This window comes from Sitophilus oryzae, unplaced genomic scaffold (assembly GCF_002938485.1).
Source record: "Sitophilus oryzae breed Bouriz unplaced genomic scaffold, Soryzae_2.0 scaffold_1307_pilon_pilon, whole genome shotgun sequence".
Classification (NCBI taxonomy): domain Eukaryota; kingdom Metazoa; phylum Arthropoda; class Insecta; order Coleoptera; family Curculionidae; genus Sitophilus; species Sitophilus oryzae.
The window spans coordinates 3,191,962-3,211,174 of NW_022145957.1; the positions used below are offsets into that span (position 1 = coordinate 3,191,962).

The following is a 19,213-nucleotide window of genomic DNA, read 5'->3' on the forward strand; positions in this document are numbered from 1 at the left end:
ACCACCATCAGGGTCAGAAAGGTTAGCTACTTCGAACACGTAATGCGAGACACCAAATACCATGTTCCTCGTTTGATCATTCAAGGAAAAGTCGAAGAAACTGTCATGGCTGAGAAACATGCTGGACTAGCCCGGTCTGGGGGTGGAGAGGCTGTTTCATGCAGCAAAAGATCTATTCAACGAAATTGTCATGAAGATCGTCAACGCCTAAAGAGACGCACGCAAGAAGTAGATAGCACCGCAAGAAGAAGATATGACACACCCTGTATAAAAGTTAAAAAAACTCTCAACAAAAATGTCAATCTATGGGGAAGCGTTTTTTCGAACACACTTTATTTATCCATTAGTCAGTTTGTTCTGTCTGAGGGATAAACACTGTAGATCTTACTAATAATTTTTTACCCAATTTTAAGACCACGTCCAACAAGACCACCCTCTCCATGTGCCGTTCCCTATAGTCCATCCCAGGAAGAAATGGCCCCTAAATCTCTGCGAAAACATATAAAAGCGACAGCTGATGCTCGGTTTCATCCTGGTAATTTGTATACAGGGTGGTCCAAATTGTATTCGGGAAACTTTGACAGCATATTCTGCAGTAAAAATAAGTAAAAAAGTTAATGTATGTCTTAAAATGCTTCAGAAGTTTCATTTTTATTTCGATTTTTCCCAAATAATTTCTGAACTAACGTCGATATTTGGATGAAAATGGGTTTCCAGGAGTTTTCGACATGAGAAATTTGTTTTCGATAACAATAATATGACTTCTACATGTAGAGGGCCTCACCTGAATATTTTTAACTGATTTGAAGTGTAATAACTTTTCGTCCGTATCTGTATATAACTACTGATTGCAAAAGCATACATTTCCATCGTTTTTTGCGTATTAAAGGTCTCTTGGTAAAAATCGCAATGAATAATGGTTCTCGACAGTGGCGCATCCAGAGATTGAGTCTGGGTGAGGTACTGGCAATGGCAATATTTAAATAAAGTTATTGATTTAAATTATTTTCGCTCAAAAGTATTGTGACTATGGAAAAAAATTAATTTAGATTGTTGTGGATTTCTATTTTGATTGATATTATTAATTTAGTTTGTAACAATTTTATTTTATATCAGATTTTCTTATTTATAAATTTCTTCCTGGGAGGGGTAATTACCCCCATTACCTCTCCCGTATATGCGCCCCTGGTTCTCGAGATATTTGGAGTCGAAATGATCCATACATCAATACATGTCATCATTGGCAACAATGCACAGTGGTTCCCAGATAGGTCATTACTTAGAAATATTAATTTCAAAATGTTTGCATGAAACTGTTGCTAATACTTTTCTTATATTCCTCTGTAAACGATACATAATAAATAACAAAATCAAGTAAGCCTAGTGTAGCGCTTTTTTTTATTAGAAATGTCACATTTTTGCTACTGGTATCAAGCTGACATAGACAGTTTTCAGATAACCCTTATTACTTATTTTATTAAAATTGATAAAAACTGTTGCCTTTTCTGTAATGGACGAAAAGAAGGTAAAAAGAACTTTGTTCTTTTTTGCACTTAATTAAACCTAAGTAATATTAGTTTGTGGCAATTTATTTGAAGGCAACAAAAATAGTACTTTTACATTTTTGCTTGTCACTCTTTAAGACTTTTAACTACTTTCCCTTTCAAATCCTCTTAAACGGCATTATATTACTTGTTGCTTAACGTATATTGCATATAAATTAATTGCCACTGGCTGCCGCGAATTGCCGCCGAATCTTATACCGGGTGGTTATTTGATTTTTTGTCTTAAAATAAAAGTAACTTATTTTTTCGTCTTTGTGTGAACTTATTTCGTGGACACATCAATTGACAATAAAATTGTATTTATAAAATGAAACAACTGTCTCTTTGTATATATATATATCTAGATATATATATATATCTTCAATATGAAAAAACATGTACGTATGTGTAAACATAATCTGTATACCTACCTTTCCGAATAGTTAGAACTTAAAATGCAAATCACATCGAACTGGACCCAATTTTTTTTTAATACATATTACATTAAGTTTTTATATACATTTATTTAGCATTTATTATCAATTTCTATTAAAAAGTGCAGTCAAGCTATATCTAGATATCTAACAGTTATGACCGCGCAGCTAATTAAGGGAACCACTGCAATGTGGGTCCTTGCACGTGTAGGGTAAAATTTAAATATTTATGATTTCTAATACATTTTTACCTAAAACATATACAGGGTTGTTTACCACATACGACATGGAGTATTGTAACTAAACGATTAGATTTTTATAAATTGTAAGTTTTGGGTTTGTTGAAGGACTATTAGAGCTACAAGGTTCTAACATGTGTATGGATACATGTGTTTTAACTATTTGGAAGAGTAATAACTTTTCGTCCGTATCTATATAAAACTGTTAAGTATTTTAAGAGACTAAGTTTTCTTCGAAAAAATTATAATAAAACAGTCTCTGTTGAACTTTTGGCACAAAAATATTTCAAATTAATTATTTCAGTCTAATAACTATTTAGTCAACATGTTTTAATTTATGTCAATGATGACATGTATTGATAATTTCGATGCCAAATATCTCGAGAACTATTACTCGACGTACGCGATTTTACCAAGTGACCTTTGTACGTAAAAAACGTCGTAAATGTATTTTTTTAATCAGGTGTTTTATACAGGTACGGACGAAATAGTTATTACTCTTCAAACCAAAGTTAAAAAATATGTAGGTGGCGCTCTCTACAAGTAGGATTTATATGATTACTAGAATCAAATTTTTATGTCAAAAACTTGTCCAGAAAAAGTCCAGAAATTATTGGAAAAAAAAATTTAAATAAAATGAAACTTCTACACCCCGTATCTCCGAAAAAAACATTTTAGGAGCATACATTTATACGAAATTTTAATTGCAGAATATGCTGCCAATGTTTCCCGAATACAATTTTGAACCACTCTGTATAAAACAGACTTCTATTAAATTATTCTAACTAAAATTGAAGTTATTAAAGCATTGTTTCTGGATGGCATTAAGTATTTATATTTTAGGACAACGTAGAGATTTGTCTCGGGAAGACCGTCGAGTAATGAGAGGACCACCATTGTCAATGCATAATATACCCGAAAGACCAAACTGATGCTGTATGTTAATTATAATTACAAGGTGTCCCAATTGGAATAGCTCTCGGCTGTATTCGGAAAGTATTAGCTGTAGAAACGGCCGACTATGTAATAAAGTTAAATAATGCATTTTTACCCCGTTTATGAAAATAAGTATTTTAGAAAGCTCGTAACAAGGAAAATAAAATAATATACAAAATATCGTATTTAAAAAAACATATAAGTTTTAGTCAATTTAAAAAAAGACAGATTCCAACGAAGAAATAGTTACGTCACTACATTCTACGTGAAAAACTGTACGGGAGACCGTTTTCACCTTCTCGATAAGTTATGATAGAAAGGGGATCGAAAAATGCAATAATTTCAGATTCGCCCTGTATTTTAGGAAGTAAGAGAGCTAGGACATATCTGTATGTAGCATCTTTAGTTTGACAAAAAAGTAACAGCGTAATGTGAAAACCGCATCTTTGTATTTCGACTCTTAAACGAGAAACCCTGCAAAACACACGAAAATGACACCCTGTACAGACATACTGCCAAAGCAAGAAATCAACTACGAATGAAATCCAAGATCGATTTATATATTTTAATATTTTTTGTGTTCGTGACAATTCCTTTGCTACTTTCGAGGAAGTAAACGGACGAAGTAGCGTTTTGACGAAGGAGGAAGGAACACACAGTCGCATAAAATCGACATTTTCCCATAGTAAATATATGATTTTTGGACGAAGGGACGCGAGAAAGGAACGAAGTGAAGTAGCGAAGTGTGAGTATGGGGCTTTACTCGACGTACGCGATTTTTACCAAGTGACCTTTTTTACGTAAAAAACATCGTAAATGTATATTTTTTTATTCAGGTGTTTTATACAGGTACGGACGAAATAGTTATTACTCTTCAAACCAGTTAAAAATATGTAGGTGGCGCTCTCTACAAGTAGGATTTATATTGATATTAGAATCAAATTTCTTGTGTCAAAAAACTTGTCCAGAAAATAAGTCCAGAAATTATTGGGAAAAAATTGAAATAAAAATGAAACTTCTACACCCCGTATCTCCGAAAAAAAAAAAACATTTTAGAGCATACATTTATACGAAATTTTTACCTGCAGAATATGCTGCCAATGTTTCCCGAATACAATTTTGGACCACTCTGTATAAAACAAAACAGACTTCTATTAAATTATTCTAACTAAAATTGAAGTTATTAAAGCATTATTTCTGGATGGCATTAAGTATTTATATTTTAGGACAACGTAGAGATTTGTCTCGGGAGGACCGTCGAGTAATGAGAGGACCACCATTGTCAATGCATAATATACCCGAAAGACCAACTGATGCTGTATGTTAATTACAATTACAAGGTGTCCCACTATGAATAGCTCTCGGCTGTAACTCGGAAAGTATTAGCCGTAGAAACTGCTAAAGTAAACTATTTATAACTATAGAGGTCATGAGAAATTATTTTCAGGTTTGTAGAATGGCCGCTAGAGGGTGATACGTACTATAAATAATAGCGTCATAATCTTAAGAGTCCATTTCACGAGTCCGAAAAAGCAATGTAGCAAAATAAGTGTTTGGCATTCAACGTTTTATGTAAAATTGGCCAAGCATTTTTACACAAATGAAGAAGGAAATTAAAGATGAATGATTATACTATATTCGTATTGGTAGCGCATTTTTCGACAACTTCTTTATTTTTAGATTTTGATGGTCAAACATCAAAAAATTATTCCTTATGTTTGGGCTAAATTTTCTCGAAAATAAAGACATAATTAAAATTCCGTTACAATACGGAAATAGATTAAAGTTTTGTAATTAGAGTGATATATAATTTATATGGTTTTGTAATAAATTGCACGCTATTTTATGGCAAATGCTGAAGCTCTGTAAACCTTAATCAAAGCACGTGCGTTTGGAATTTTGGGTGTGGTTTAACATGACAGGATCGTTCTAAGCCTTAGGCAGATTTCTGAAATATAAAATATATTTCCTTCGGCCACACACCCGCTATACCCGACCCCTGAGAGCGACCCAAACAGTACAGCGTAATACACTCTTAAGAGAATTTCGGAATTTTTTGTTTTAACAATTTTGTCTATTATGAAGTAGTGGGGGAAGGTTAGAGATATGCTTTTATTTAAATGTTAATAGCAATTGTAGTCCGGTCAATTTAGCTATAAAAATAGTGATAAAAAAAGCTGAATTTTGGTAGACACCTTGGTTTTACCATTATACAAGAAAGTCCCCATTGATCCCACGTCTGCTAAAAAAGTTATTCAAGGTCAAATGTCAAAATTTTAGTGTTTCTGGATTTTTCTCGTAAACGGTAAGTTTTTTTCAAAAAAAGTGCTCAAACCAAAATTGTAGATTATAAAATTATCTACAATAATGGTCCTTTTACTTTTTTTCTTAAGAATTACCACTTCTGAGATATTGCGATTCAAAATATCTATCGAGTTATATTACATTAAGTATACATACATTTCCACGCCACCAGTGTACTCGGCACGTTTTTTAACGTGGTTTTCCCGGTAGGCCTATTTCATTAACGTTTTTGACGGAGTTTTATGGGACAATCTTCTAATTATTTTATTCTAGTTATTGATTTCTCTTGATATTTTAATCTGATTCATAACTTTCGAAATCAACTTTAACATTCATGTCTTTAATTTCTTGTTCTCCTTCTGTGTGGCATCACATGAATCATATGAATCATCATCACCAGTATTTACATCAACATTCGAGCAAGACTGGCCTAGGTAATTAGTACACCCTTGTAAACAAAGTAATCCTACTTTTCTGCCATCCACATTTAGCACTACAGCCTTTGTCCAGTTGCAAAAAAATACTATAAGTAGTTTTTCCGGAGTAGGTAGCAGTAAAGTTTGAAATGGTTCCAAAGTATTATCAGTTAATTTCCAACCCCAGTATTTTGGGTTAAATTGATTGCTTAGCCGGTAGACTCGATACAAGTATTGCTGAGCTGAGACTGATGTCAGAGGAAGACAAGATAGCTGTATTTGTTTATTGTATATTGTTACGGATTCCGTAACAATATTATTTCTTTCCGTTCTGCTTCCGTTTCTGCCATCTACTAGTAAATTCTATTGTCTGATTCGCTTACTTGTCGACTTGATTAAGAGATGGCGCCTAAAAATGTCTTTTACTTTCTGGTGAATTCGCCAGGTTTCCCAATACACGCTGCGGTTTAGTTTGCCACATACACCTTAACAATATGTTTTACTAAAGAAAAATATCTGTACTTGTCTATGCAATTGATTTCCGTAAGGAAGCTCCATAAACACCAAAAAGAAAGCGAAATCCTGCTGTGACTACCGATTGAGGAGAAGAATCAATTTCTTTAAATACTTTAGCGATATCAATCAAATCTTTTTTTTTTAAATATTTGTAATACTCAACCTCTTTCGAAAATTGTTGATGTAGTATCACAGCCAGTTATCGCATGTAAAAATAAAATATGGTTTTGCGATTTAGGATAAGCAGATAAACTTTTTGAGAAATATATTTTAGTTCACTGTTAAGCTTTTCTAGGTTTCAAAAAGTAGATAATTTTATTAATTGTAGTCCGTGCAGTGACTAGTATTAGCAAATCAACATCTTCGCCAATCGCCAACCATTATAGTTGTATTTGCTGCATTAAATTGTTCTATTACTCTTTGAACTATGAGGACATCAGCGTCATTATCAGCTTGTTTCACTGAAATATTTTCAGACCTCTTTAGTTATAAATATTTTTTTCTGTAGGTTCTACGACTAATACTTTCCGAGATACAGCCGAGAGATATTCTTAGTGGGATACCTTGTAGGGTACATACATCAAAGTTTAGTATGCATTAATGTTATTTTAACTTTACAGGCTACGACATTTATGGGGCCATATATGAGACCCTCTCAAAAACAAAAACAAAAGGAAATGGAACGTATCGGAAGAGATATTAAATTTTATAAATCAGATGCTGGAAGGTAAGATAGCTTGTTATAATAACATTTTTTTAAATGTTGTACATGGAGTTGAATAGATTTAAGCTTCATTCAGAACCTCGCACTTAGTGGAATAAATTATTGGTTTCAATTACACTTCACACTTTTTAATTTACGATTATTCACAATGTATCTGAAAACACAATTAAAATTAATAGAATATCCTAGCAACAGCTTCCTGTTGTCATTTGTATCTATAGAGGAAGCCTAATATTTAGCTTATAAAACAATAAACTTTTGATTTTACTCTACTACTTACTTTTGAACTCTAACCAAATCTTGTCTTGATGGATGACATAGATAAAAGAAACAAGTTTAGATTGGAAAGTGCTCATAAACACAATGTAAATACTATTTGGCGCTATTATTACAAGGTTACTTTTCAAAGCTTTTGATAATTTCGGAGCGCTGCGGCATTTTCCGGAATTATGTCACCAAATATTTATTCAAATTTATTATTTTCTTTTAATTTTTTAAATAAAATACAGTGTGTGTTGCACGTAAGAAACTTTATTTTATATAAGGACATGTATGAAATACCTATGAACATTGGAAACCGACGTTATGCCACGATCCACGATGACTTTTGCAGTTCACACAACTTTTTAAGTTTTTAATGCCACTTTTTCACAATTATGACGGGTTTGAGTTAATACAATTTAAATGAAACTCACAAGATGGCAATAATAACTTTGAAAATGGACGCTTTAAACACTTTTCGGTATTTTTTCAATGAGGGCGGTTTAAAATTTAAAAGATTTTATAATTTTTGAAGATTCTGACTTTGACAAGAGAAAATTATTTCTTTTCTTGTTTAGCGGTTGTTCTTAACAACCGCTATAGCTGCGCCCTACAACGTATGTGCTCCGAAACAATTTTAAGTTAAGGCGGTAAGCCGAGCATTCCAATCTAAACTTGTTTCCTTAATCTATGACGGATGATAATAAAGCCCAAAATGACATTTGCCCCAATTTAACCATCTTCGTATCTATTACGGTTTCCGAGATACCAATGCTCGTACCTAAAATTTGTAGCACCCTGTATAGTAGGAGTAAATAAATTTATTTTGCAATAATTATTCAAAACAAATATATTAGACAAGTTATGGAAATGGAACGACGACATGGAATGCGAAGAGAGCTAGTCGCACCTTGTAGTCCAGTAGGAGAAGAAGACCATCCTTTTGATGAGCCTATTCCTAGAGGTAAATTAATTATATTTACTGTATTAAATCGCCTTACTTATGACACAAGAGTATTAACATTGCATTTTATTACATAATTGAAAACCATATGGTTTAAAACAAAAGGTATTAAGATTGCCAAGTTGCAATCAAATAAAATAATATTTTGGCAATAGATAATTAAAACAATGTAGTTAACAGCACTAAGTATCTATATTCTGTTTATCATAAATTATATAAGAATTCTTGCCACTTAACTGCTGATATAGAAATTTAATTCTACGCTGTGTTTGTCATAATGTGGATCAACCTGCTCTCACTACCGGTTTCGGAGCCCTACTCCATCATCAGGTGAGCTTGGGCAGATCCACAAAATGACAACTACAGTGCAGAGTAGTTAATTCCGACTTGTCGGAAAGTATCGGTTAGATATTAAGTCCCGAAAGGGAGATTAACAACAATTATATAAAAAGTATTTCTACAGTATGACTCTAAATGGCAACCAATAACAATATTATTTTATGTTTCTAAAGAGAGCGTTTAATGTATGTAATAATAAACTATAATAATAACAATTTCCACTCCAACAAAGACCCTCCACTGTCGATAGTGTTATGCAGCAAAGTGCTGGACCCAGACGTGCAGAGAACCAACAAAAAAAGCGCATGAAATGGGATAATAATACCAATAAAAAAGTCATGCGATCATATTTTTTGCTTTTTTTTGTGTTCTGCAATTGTCCATGTATGTTCTATTTGTAATTTTAATGACTTACATTTTTTTGAATTGTATGATTTGTATTGTATATTTTTTTTGTGCTTTTGTTTGTTTTGTAAATGCTTTTTCGACGAAGTTATTTTGGCATTTTGCACAATAAAGCGTTATTTGTTGTTGTTGTTGGTTTGTTTTAGAGTAACATCTCTTGAATTTGATCTGACAATGTACAGGCAAAGAATGCATAAAGACTTTACGACAGCTCTTCCCCATTAAAAGCATTTATCAGAACAAAGAATAGCAGACCAAAGACGGGCTATTGTTGCTAAGAAGTTACTTCCTGGGTTGATAATTAATCGTTGTATAATTGGTAGAGAACTTGGATGGGGAGGGCGACATAAATACCGTAGATAAAGAAGCAGACAATAACTATGAACCTGATGGCCCACCACATGGTCTTACTAATGGCAGTATTGACACCAACACCAACCAATACCCAATACTGATCCAGAAGAACCTAATCCAATATCGCGGCTCAGATCCACTACAAAGACCGCGCATACCTGTGTTACTGTACAGGGTGGTCGAAATTGGTCTGTTTTAACAGAGAAAACCTATTTCCTGACTAGATAGAGCAAAACCGACATAGATGTCATGGGCTCGATTTCTGAGACACGTTTAATGGCGTAAACCGCCTGTTGATATTTTCACTGCTGACTGAGATACGGGGTCTTTTTTAATTTTTTACCATTTGGAAAATTGCCCATAACTTTTGTATTTCGCGGAATAATAAAATTCTGTAAAAACGTTCTTAAGGCACTCTTTTAAACACAATCCAGTGGCGTAGTCAGTTTTTTTCTATACATGCTGTTTTTGTCAGAAATAATAAAAAATATATTTTTTGAAATGGAAATCATAGTTGGCTATGAATTTCAAAAAATTCGGGCGTTTAACCATTTCCAACGATATAAAGTTATGTGTATTTATTTCTAAAAATAAGAGAAATATTACGTTTTTTTATCTTTGTATCAAAGCGGGCCTTGATTTTGTGGTGACCTATAGTTGCCTAATTATTTTTTATCACAATATAAAATTCTATAATATTATTATTTATCTGCATAATTAAAGGCTTTTGAAAAAGTAAATCAACATTATATATTAGTATTACCATTTACAATTAAAACGCCAGGGTTACAACGTTACATCTTGGCCCCCATATCTAGGCCTACTAGGGCCTGTAATTTAATTCATTTCAACTTTTTTATGGGGCAAATTAAAAGACCTTATCTATAAGGGAAGAACCATTGGGACGAGAGAAGAATTGCAGAAGATTACTAGGCAAGCTTTTGGACTTATTACACTAGTTCGCATAACAAATCATTGTAACTCTGTGCGCAAAAGATGTTTATAGTGTATTGAACAAGGAGGTGCTCAGTTTGAACATATTTGATGATTTTTTTTAGAAAACTATATTCGCCACACAAAAAATAATTTTTTTTAGTCTTGTTCTTTGTTTATTGTATCGATTCCAATTGTAATTACTAATACTAATATAGAATGTTAATTTACCTTTCCAAAAGTCTTTAATTATGCAGATAAATAATAATATTGAATATTAAATTGTGATAAAAAATAATTAGGCACATAAGTCAACACAAAATCAAAGCCTGCTTCGATATAAAGATGAAAAACCTAATATTTCTCTCATTCTTAGAAATAAATACCCCTAACTTTATATCGTTGAAAAGAGTTAAACGCCAGCATATTTTTAAGTTCATAGCCAACTATGATTTCCATTTAAAAATTTATATTTTTCATTATTTGTGATGAAAAGATCAAGCATAGAAAAAAACTGACTACGTCACTGGACTGTGCTTAAAAGAATTTTATTATTCCGCAAAATAAAAAAGTTATGGGCAATTTTTAAAATAGTAAAAAATTCAAAAAGACCCCGTATCTCAGTTGGCAGTGAAAATATCAACAGGCGGTTTACGCCATTGTCGTGTCTCAGAAATCGAGCCCATGACATCTTTGTCGGTTTTGCTCTATCTAGTCAGGAAATAGGTTTTCTCTGTTAAAACAGACCAATTTCGATCACCCTGTACAAGTCAAACGTTAACAACGTTATCTCAACTGTAAATCAAGAACAAGTGAAACTGTTAGAACAAGATCCTTCTCTCGAAGAAATTCACCTCCTTGTTTACTGCGGTGCTAGAGCTGTCATTGAATGTAATGGACGAAAAATATATACTAGTAGTAGTATATCGTGTCATTCACGACTATCTTGACAGTCTTAAGCAGCAATTAGCTGCATTAACCAAACGATTAAAGTGATACACGGAAAGCCACAAGCGCAAAACAGACAACAAACGCTTCAGACAAAGTGAGAGACAATTTTATAGGGATCTTAATAAAAGTAAAAAGCCCGAGCCTTGAAATGCTCCCGCCGTGGAGCAATACAACAATTCTGGACTGGTATATGGGGTGTGGATACAAAACATAACGATCATCAAGCATGGATTGCGGAGGAGACGAGAAAGTACGAAAACAAGAAAATGAATCCAGTAACTTTTTCAGAAGAGGACATTCGAGATATCTTTAGCACACTTGCAAACTGGAGAATCCCAAGACTGGATGGTGTACATAATTTCTGGTTTAAAAAGTTTTCATCGCTTCACGAATATATGGCAACGTGTTTCAACAACATCCTCAAAAACCAGAAACAATGCCAAAATTTATGGCCAGAGTTCATATTATCAGGATATAATCCAGGAGCAAGAAAACAATAATTAGTTGTCGGTTTTTGTAAAGCTTTTGTAAAATAGCATTAAATAGAGTTATAACGTATTCAAAAAGATATATTTTTTGCCTTTTGTTACCTTCATCGATTCAAAAATGTATTTTTTTAATGATGTTGTGAATGAAGGAGGTAACTTTTTTTTGTATATTTTTTTTGAAAAATTGTAAGTTATGTTTATGTGTAAGCGAATAAATGCTAAAATTTAATAAAATGCTATTTTTTTTCTTTGTTAGGCAAATTTGTATAACTGTAAACATAACTTCTGACAAGCAGTGTCCGTTTAGGTTTAACGCAGAAGTTTTTACAAAAAATAACCATTTTTTATTTTGTAGATTTTCTTGCAGTGCAGTGGCGAAATACCCATAAAAGATTTTTTTTGGAGAGATGACTCCTCCACATAGGTATAGACATTTTTTATTTTTATTTTCTGTAGGCAAAAAAAATTGACGTCGTTTTTCTCGGAAATATGTTTTTGCTACTTACCTCCTTTATCCACTCGACCCTTCAATTCCATTATTCTACCCGAGCAGTTGGAAAATCTCACAACACTTGAGGAAATACAGAAAATCCTGTATTTAGAGGCTTTGTCAATTTGCAATGGAGCTAAAATATTAGAGGAATATATAAGCAACCACAAAAAAGCAACACCTAGGTGGCAAGAAAGATTAGAGCGACAGATATCAGACCTAAGAACAGCGCTAGCACAACTATTGGAACACCGAAAAGGAAAACCGAGTGTAAAACTAAAGAAGAAAATCAAGAAGATAAAGGAGACATACAGATATCACTCAAGGCATGAACTATTAAATGAAAATATAGAAGAAACCATCAGCACAATCAAGCAGAAAATAGTGGCATATTCAAAAAGATTAACGAGATATAAGAAGAGCAACGATAGAAAATCTCACAAGGCCAGATTCCTCGCTAACCAAAAACAATTCTACAGCACCATTGCCAATAAACAAAATGAAAAAACAACCCATCGGATGTATAGAAGAGTTTTGGAAAGACATATGCTCGGTCTCAAAAAATCACAATGACAAAGCAGATTGTATCAGTACAATCGAAAAACCAAATGCAGGAATACCACAGATGACAACCAACCAAATCACAACAGATGTAGTGATAGCCCAACTAAGCAAAACCCATAATTGGAAAGCCCCTGGACCAGACCACATCTACAACATCTAGATTAAGAAGTTCACCACCTTACACCCAAAACTAGTGAAAATCATAAACAAAGTGGTCGGAGACCCAACACTATTAGACGAAAAAATATGCGAAGGAACAACATATCTGTTAGCTAAATCCAATGATACTCAAAACCCGTCCCAGTACAGGCCGATCACCTGCTTAAACACAATCTACAAGCTAATCACTAGGTGCATTAACCAAATACTAAGTGAACATTGCATACAAATATACTATAAAAGTAACTATTAAATTCTATAAAAATAAATAATAATTCTAAACTATAAAAATTAAACTAATAGGTATATAAAAATAACAAAACAATATACTAGCAGAAGAGCAAATAGGAAGCCGAACAAAAACACTAGGGTACAAGGAACAACTTACCATTAACTCAGTCGTAATGAACCAAGCCATTAAGAAAACCCGCAACCTGTTTTATTGACTTCGTTAAGACTTACGATGAGATCCCGCAATTTTCCATATTATTTGTACTTAGAATATATCGTCCCATTGCTGCCAAAAGTCACTAACTTACTTTTTATTATTTAGTATATTATATATAGTACTTATAGTTAGTAACTATTCGGTATTAAAATAAAACATAAATAGCCAGAAATCGTAGTTAATGACTTTTGCAGTCGATTCTCCGCTTCAAAACATAGTTAGTGATTGAATTTGGTTGTTCGGAAAAATGTTAGTTAGTGACTTTTGGCAGCAATAGGACGATATATAGTCAACCCTACGCTAATCAGATTCATTGAGAATACAATGACAAAATGGAAAACCACTCTATCCATCAGAGTGGTAACACCTACCAAAAGAGCAGATACCGGATCAATAATGACGGGAAAGCAAGCCACTGACATTCGATCCAGCAAAATAAGCATTAATACTGGTATATTTCAGGGTGACAGTGTAAGCACACTTCTCTTCTGTTTATACATGAAGCCCCTCTCAAGTATTCTAAACACATCAACTAAGGATTTAAAATCAAATCAGAAAGATCAAGCCACATAATCACACATCTCTCTTATGTGGACGATTTGAAACTTTATGCAAGTACTGAAGAAAATCTAATAAATGCAGTTAAAACAGTATAAAAGTTCAGCAACGACATTGGTATGGAACTGGAACACAAAAATGCAAAATTCAAGGAATAGTGAGAGGAAGGCTAACCGCAATATCGGGTTACACAACAAAAACCAGCAACAGAATAAAGTCCATCGAAGCCGGGGAATATTACAAATACCTAGGAATAGAACAAAACAAAACTATCAACCATGTAGCAATCAAGAATAAACAGAAACAATCATTCCAACAAAGATTGGAGAGACTACTCAAAACCCACCTCAACTCGAAAAATCTATCAAAAGCCATAAACAGTTATGCTATACCCATACTAACGTATTCCTTTGGCATAATTAAGTGGTCAGCAACGGACATCAAAGACATTGAGACAATGATCAGAGTAACAATGACGAAATTCAATAAACACCATTCCAAGAGTTCTGTTGAAAGGATAACACTACCTAGAAAGAACGGAGGCCGTGGAATCATAGATGTGGCATATCTACATGTAATAGTTATTAATGATACAAGTTCGATACGAACATCATAATGAAACGCGTGTAACGTTAAGCTACGAGGCGTTAGCCGAGTGGCTTAGTTACACAAGTTTCATTAAAAAGTTCGTATCGAACGTGTATCATTCAAAATTTAATCTACGACGCGAGACGAGGGACGATCCAAAGAGATTTGATTTAATTTAAAATATCAGAGATATCTTAAAAATTAAAATTCAAAATTATCAGGTGCCTATATTAGTCGGTAACCGTGCTTGTTGATTGTTTCCATTTTGACTTTGACAACTCAATTATTGATGTTCAATTTTGTGTTAAACGTTCAGTTTTAGCAAAAAACAAAAAATAATATTAATATGGGTGTTTCTGATTCTGAAAGTGTCCCTTCGGATATTGAAGGCATTGCGCAAAACGTTGTCGATTCCCTACTTCCCGAAAAATCAAGACAAACGTACGAGCAAGCCTATGTAAAACTTGAAGACTTGTGTAAAGGGAAAGGAATCAAGAATAGTAGTAACGAAAAGGTTCCTGGTATATTTTGAACATCTTTCAAAACATAGGAAGGCTTCATCACTTTGGGTATATTATTCCATGCTACGTTCAGTTATATCAGTGAAGAAAAATACAGCTATTAGTAAGTACGTCCATTTAATTGCATTTCTATAAAGAAAATCGGAAGGATTTCGGTGGTCAAAAAAATCGAGAATTTTAAGAAAAGAAGACATAACTCGTTTCTTGTTGGAAGCCGATGATAAAACTTATTTCCTGACAAAATTTCATTGGTAGTGGGACTTGCGGGAGCCTGCCGGTGTAACGAGTTGACAAATCTGCAGCTGCAAAATGTTATAGATGAAGGACAATACATTCATGTCATTATTCCATTTACGAAAACAAAGATATCACGAGATTTTTTTATAACGAAAGGAAGTGTTGAAGGAATAAATATGGTGGAAATGGTTCGAAGCTATGCGGCCAAGCAACACAGAGTATAGTCGATTTTTTGTGGGGTACAGAAATGGAAAATGTATTAAAGTAATGTTGGCATTAATATTTGGGGGAGGGAAATACCGTAAAAAATAGCATTGTTCCTAAGTCTTCCAAATCCACAACAATACACTGGACATTGTTTCCGTAGATCGCCTGCGTCTTTGCTTGCAGATTCAGGAGTGGATTTATTAACTGTTAAAAGACATGGTGGTTGGTGCTCTAACATAGTGGCAGAGAGCTATATAGAAAATTCCAAAAAGAATAAGAAAAAAGTGTCATGTAATATTTTGGGTAACATTTCTGGCAATGATGGGTCTTCAACAAGTTCAAGCACTCAGGAAATAAATTTACTTTCTAAAAATTCAACTCACCTGTCATCGTTTGGAATTAATTTAACCAATTGTACTGATATTATAATTAATGTTTACAATAAATAAACGTATTTAGGTACCTTTTTTTGCTTGTTTCTTATTTTAAAATTTTCGTGTTATTATGAACTCATAATAGCACTAGTGCTTTTATACTACTAGTTCTTTTATACTACTAGTTCTTTTATACTACTAGTACTTTAACATGGATCGCATTTGAATATTGCTTGATTTGGTGAAAACTACCCGTAAGCAACCATACCCGAAACTCGGAGATCCACGGAAATAACAATAATACACAGATAGATGTGAAAGTTACAACAAACAACAGTTTTAGTCATCACACAAAAATAATAATAATAATTACAATACATAACATTTACATTAACAATGAACAGTTATGGACAAATTTACTTTTAAAAGTTCGAAACAAACGATACGCTTAATGCATTGGACTTCATTTTTTGTTTTGCGCATGAATGAAGCATGGATCGAGCTCCCCCATTTAAGCGCGTTATGCACGCAACTGTCCTTGAGCTGTCTGAACAGGCTAGTGAGTCCTCCGCTGGCTTATTGCAACGGGGCCATATACTCCTGGCTCTTATAATTACCGGGTTACAAATAAGGTAATAAGGCGCTTTCCGGGCCAGCTCTTACCCACCGCTACTACAAATTTGTCATACCCGTAGACATCATTCTTCCTCTCCCACGCAACCGGTAGGCTATCGGAGGTCTCCCAGGAGACCTGGACGTCGGTAATGATGGTAGTGTTGGCGTCCAGGTGTACCGCCAGATTTGGCTTGTAGAGAGTGCCTCCGTTCTCTCCATTTCTGGTCTGGTGGTATGTTGCCAGCCAGGTTCTGGAGTCGGTCAAAGATGTTACTGAACCGGTCCGTCTGTAACATAAAGCTGACTGCGGGGTCATCAGTGCGAGTTAGCAGCCTCTGGATCATCCCCAGGAGCTGCGCTGGTATTGTGACTCGCAGCTCTGGGATGGCCAGGCCACCGTCTCCGAGTTTTGTGAAGAGGAAGGCGTCGGGAGCGTGTAAGTGCAGATGGAGAATCCTCTTAGTGCTAAGCAGCCCTCCCGTGATATGGGTCGACTGAAGGCCATACAGTAATTTTGGAAGCAGATGGTCTTTCAAAGTGGTTATCTTCTGATCAGGCTTCAGTGGGGCTCCGAGCAGCCTATTGACCCATAACTGCAGGTTACACAGGGAGGGTTTTCTAGCCCCAGTATGTCCCATGTAGCAAAATGTAGCCATGTTGCTGTTCGCTGGGATCTTCGCGCCATTCACAGTAGATATCGGTCTTGTTAACGTGAATGTGCATTTGTTCCCATTGTGTGGAACGCCAGACTTAGAGACCCACTTCTTGTCGATAATTGCCATGCCTTGCTTTTGAAAGTAGTCCACTGTATCACTAAGTAACAGTGGCAATTTTTTGAGGTCGTCTTCCATCAACACCACGTCGCCGGCGAAGGCCATTCTGGGCAAGCTGTGATCCTCCTCCTCATTTATGGTGCCGCCTCCTCCTCATTTATCTCGCGCATATTGTGTTCAGGATTGTTGATTTTTTCCACTATCATATTGAACAGTAGCGGACTCAGGGGGTCACACAGGGGGACGCCTCTTGTTATTTTTATAGGCCGTGTGTGACTTTTAGGGTTGTTCTATTGTTCTCCAGGGTGCACATGATATAGTACTGGTGCCCTCATCCAGACCCAGCCGCTCCATACACCTTCGGACACTGTTGTAGGAGACCGTGTCGAAGGCCTTGCTAATGTCCAGAGACACAACCGTGTAAGACTTGCCTTTCGCTCTTCTGGTGGAAATGAAGTAATCTAGTAGCAAGACGTTGGCAAGTGTGCCATCAATCTGCGTGAATCCGCGCTGAGCGGGATTCAGACTGTTGCTGCTTTTGATTCTGGTATTCATTATTCGGTGCATCAGTCTTTGACCAGCCGAACCGATTGTTATTGGCCGCCAATTTTCCTGAGCCGTTCTATCGCCGTCTTTGGGTACTAAGACGGTCCTTAAGCTCTTCCAGCTGGTGGGGTGAGTGTTCCTGTACAGAATAGAGCTCATGATGATCGTCAAGTGCAGTGGTTTAACGGTCTTAGACGGCTGGATCGTTAATCCGTCCGGTCCCGGGACCGACGGGCGCCAATTTGCAGCGGAGTCCTGTACATCCTTGGCGGTTATAGGCTTAAACGTGACAGCAGCAGTTTTTGTGTTTTGAGGTTTTGCGTCGTCTGCAGTAGATGAGCCCTCGAAGATTGAGCCATCAAATTCCTCGACGTCAGCTATTTTAGGCAGAATGGGCTCTTCGTACATTGTAAGCCTGAAAGTATCATATCCGCTAGCGCTGACTAGTTTTTTCGGTTAGGTTAGGTTAGTATCCTGTACTTTTTTGTACTCGCTGGCTCTTGTACGTTTGGCATTCCTCTGGAAGCCGTGATTATTTGCCTGTGGCTTATGGTTGGATAACGCCACAGGTCGTTTCGAGTTGCTGGTGATATGTTAGCAAGCCACAGGTCTAATGCCGAAATTAGCGTGTTATTCGAGACCAATAGTGCGCAGCCTATGACACGCTTCAGGAGCGCACTGCTCTGCTCTAGCTGGCTTCTAGAATGGCAGAAATTCCCTGAATTTCTCGTTGGAAGGTACGTTGTCATCGTTAGTTGCGGCCCAAGAGCCGTCAGGATGCGGCAATGGCGCCTGCGTGATGTTGGTCTGCGTCGGCTCAGGAACGGTCTACAATTGTTTCGGCTGTAGGTTCTCCGACTTATAATTTGGCAAAATGGTTATCAAGGGAGTTCGAAAATTTACCTGATCATGAACCTTCTTTCTCAGTTAAAAATAATATTGAATTCATTAACAAAATTAAAGATATAACATTGCATGATGGCGAAATTTTGGTCTCCTTTGATGTATCTTCGTTGTTCCAAAGTGTTCCTATTCCACATACTTTAGGCTACTTGAAGGAATTACTGAACGCAAATGGTCTCGACAACAAAACTTTTTTTATTTTGCTATGTAACACCAAAGGTTCCAACCCTCAACTGTATTGTTCTGGATCTTGCTTACGGTTGATAGTTTAAGATTTTTCGCCGGTGTCTCTCCGGTTGCTAACGAATTTATCGGAGAGTGGCCTTTTGCCAGGTGTCTGGACTGGTTCTGGAGACGGCCTCAGGTTGGTTGCCTCCTTTTTGGTTGAGTAGGAATTGAGATAAAATTGTCGGCTATATTTG

The 19,213-nt window shown here is 35.4% G+C and overlaps 2 protein-coding genes across 3 annotated transcripts in view; both read left to right on the forward strand.

Annotated features, from left to right (window-relative positions):
• Positions 1-3,149, forward strand: part of LOC115874949 — a 229,193-nt gene extending 226,044 nt beyond the window's left edge. The window contains exons 48-49 of the mRNA XM_030890257.1: positions 414-535; positions 3,061-3,149. Coding sequence (XP_030746117.1) covers positions 414-535; positions 3,061-3,149 — 211 coding nt within the window. The remainder of the gene's footprint in view (positions 1-413; positions 536-3,060) is intronic.
• Positions 3,150-4,370: 1,221 nt separating this feature from the next.
• Positions 4,371-19,213, forward strand: part of LOC115874950 — a 153,711-nt gene continuing 138,868 nt past the window's right edge. For both annotated transcript variants that reach the window (XM_030890259.1, XM_030890258.1), the window contains exons 1-3: positions 4,371-4,471; positions 7,010-7,116; positions 8,232-8,338. In XM_030890259.1, coding sequence (XP_030746119.1) covers positions 4,418-4,471; positions 7,010-7,116; positions 8,232-8,338 — 268 coding nt within the window. In that variant the 5' untranslated portion in view covers positions 4,371-4,417. The remainder of the gene's footprint in view (positions 4,472-7,009; positions 7,117-8,231; positions 8,339-19,213) is intronic.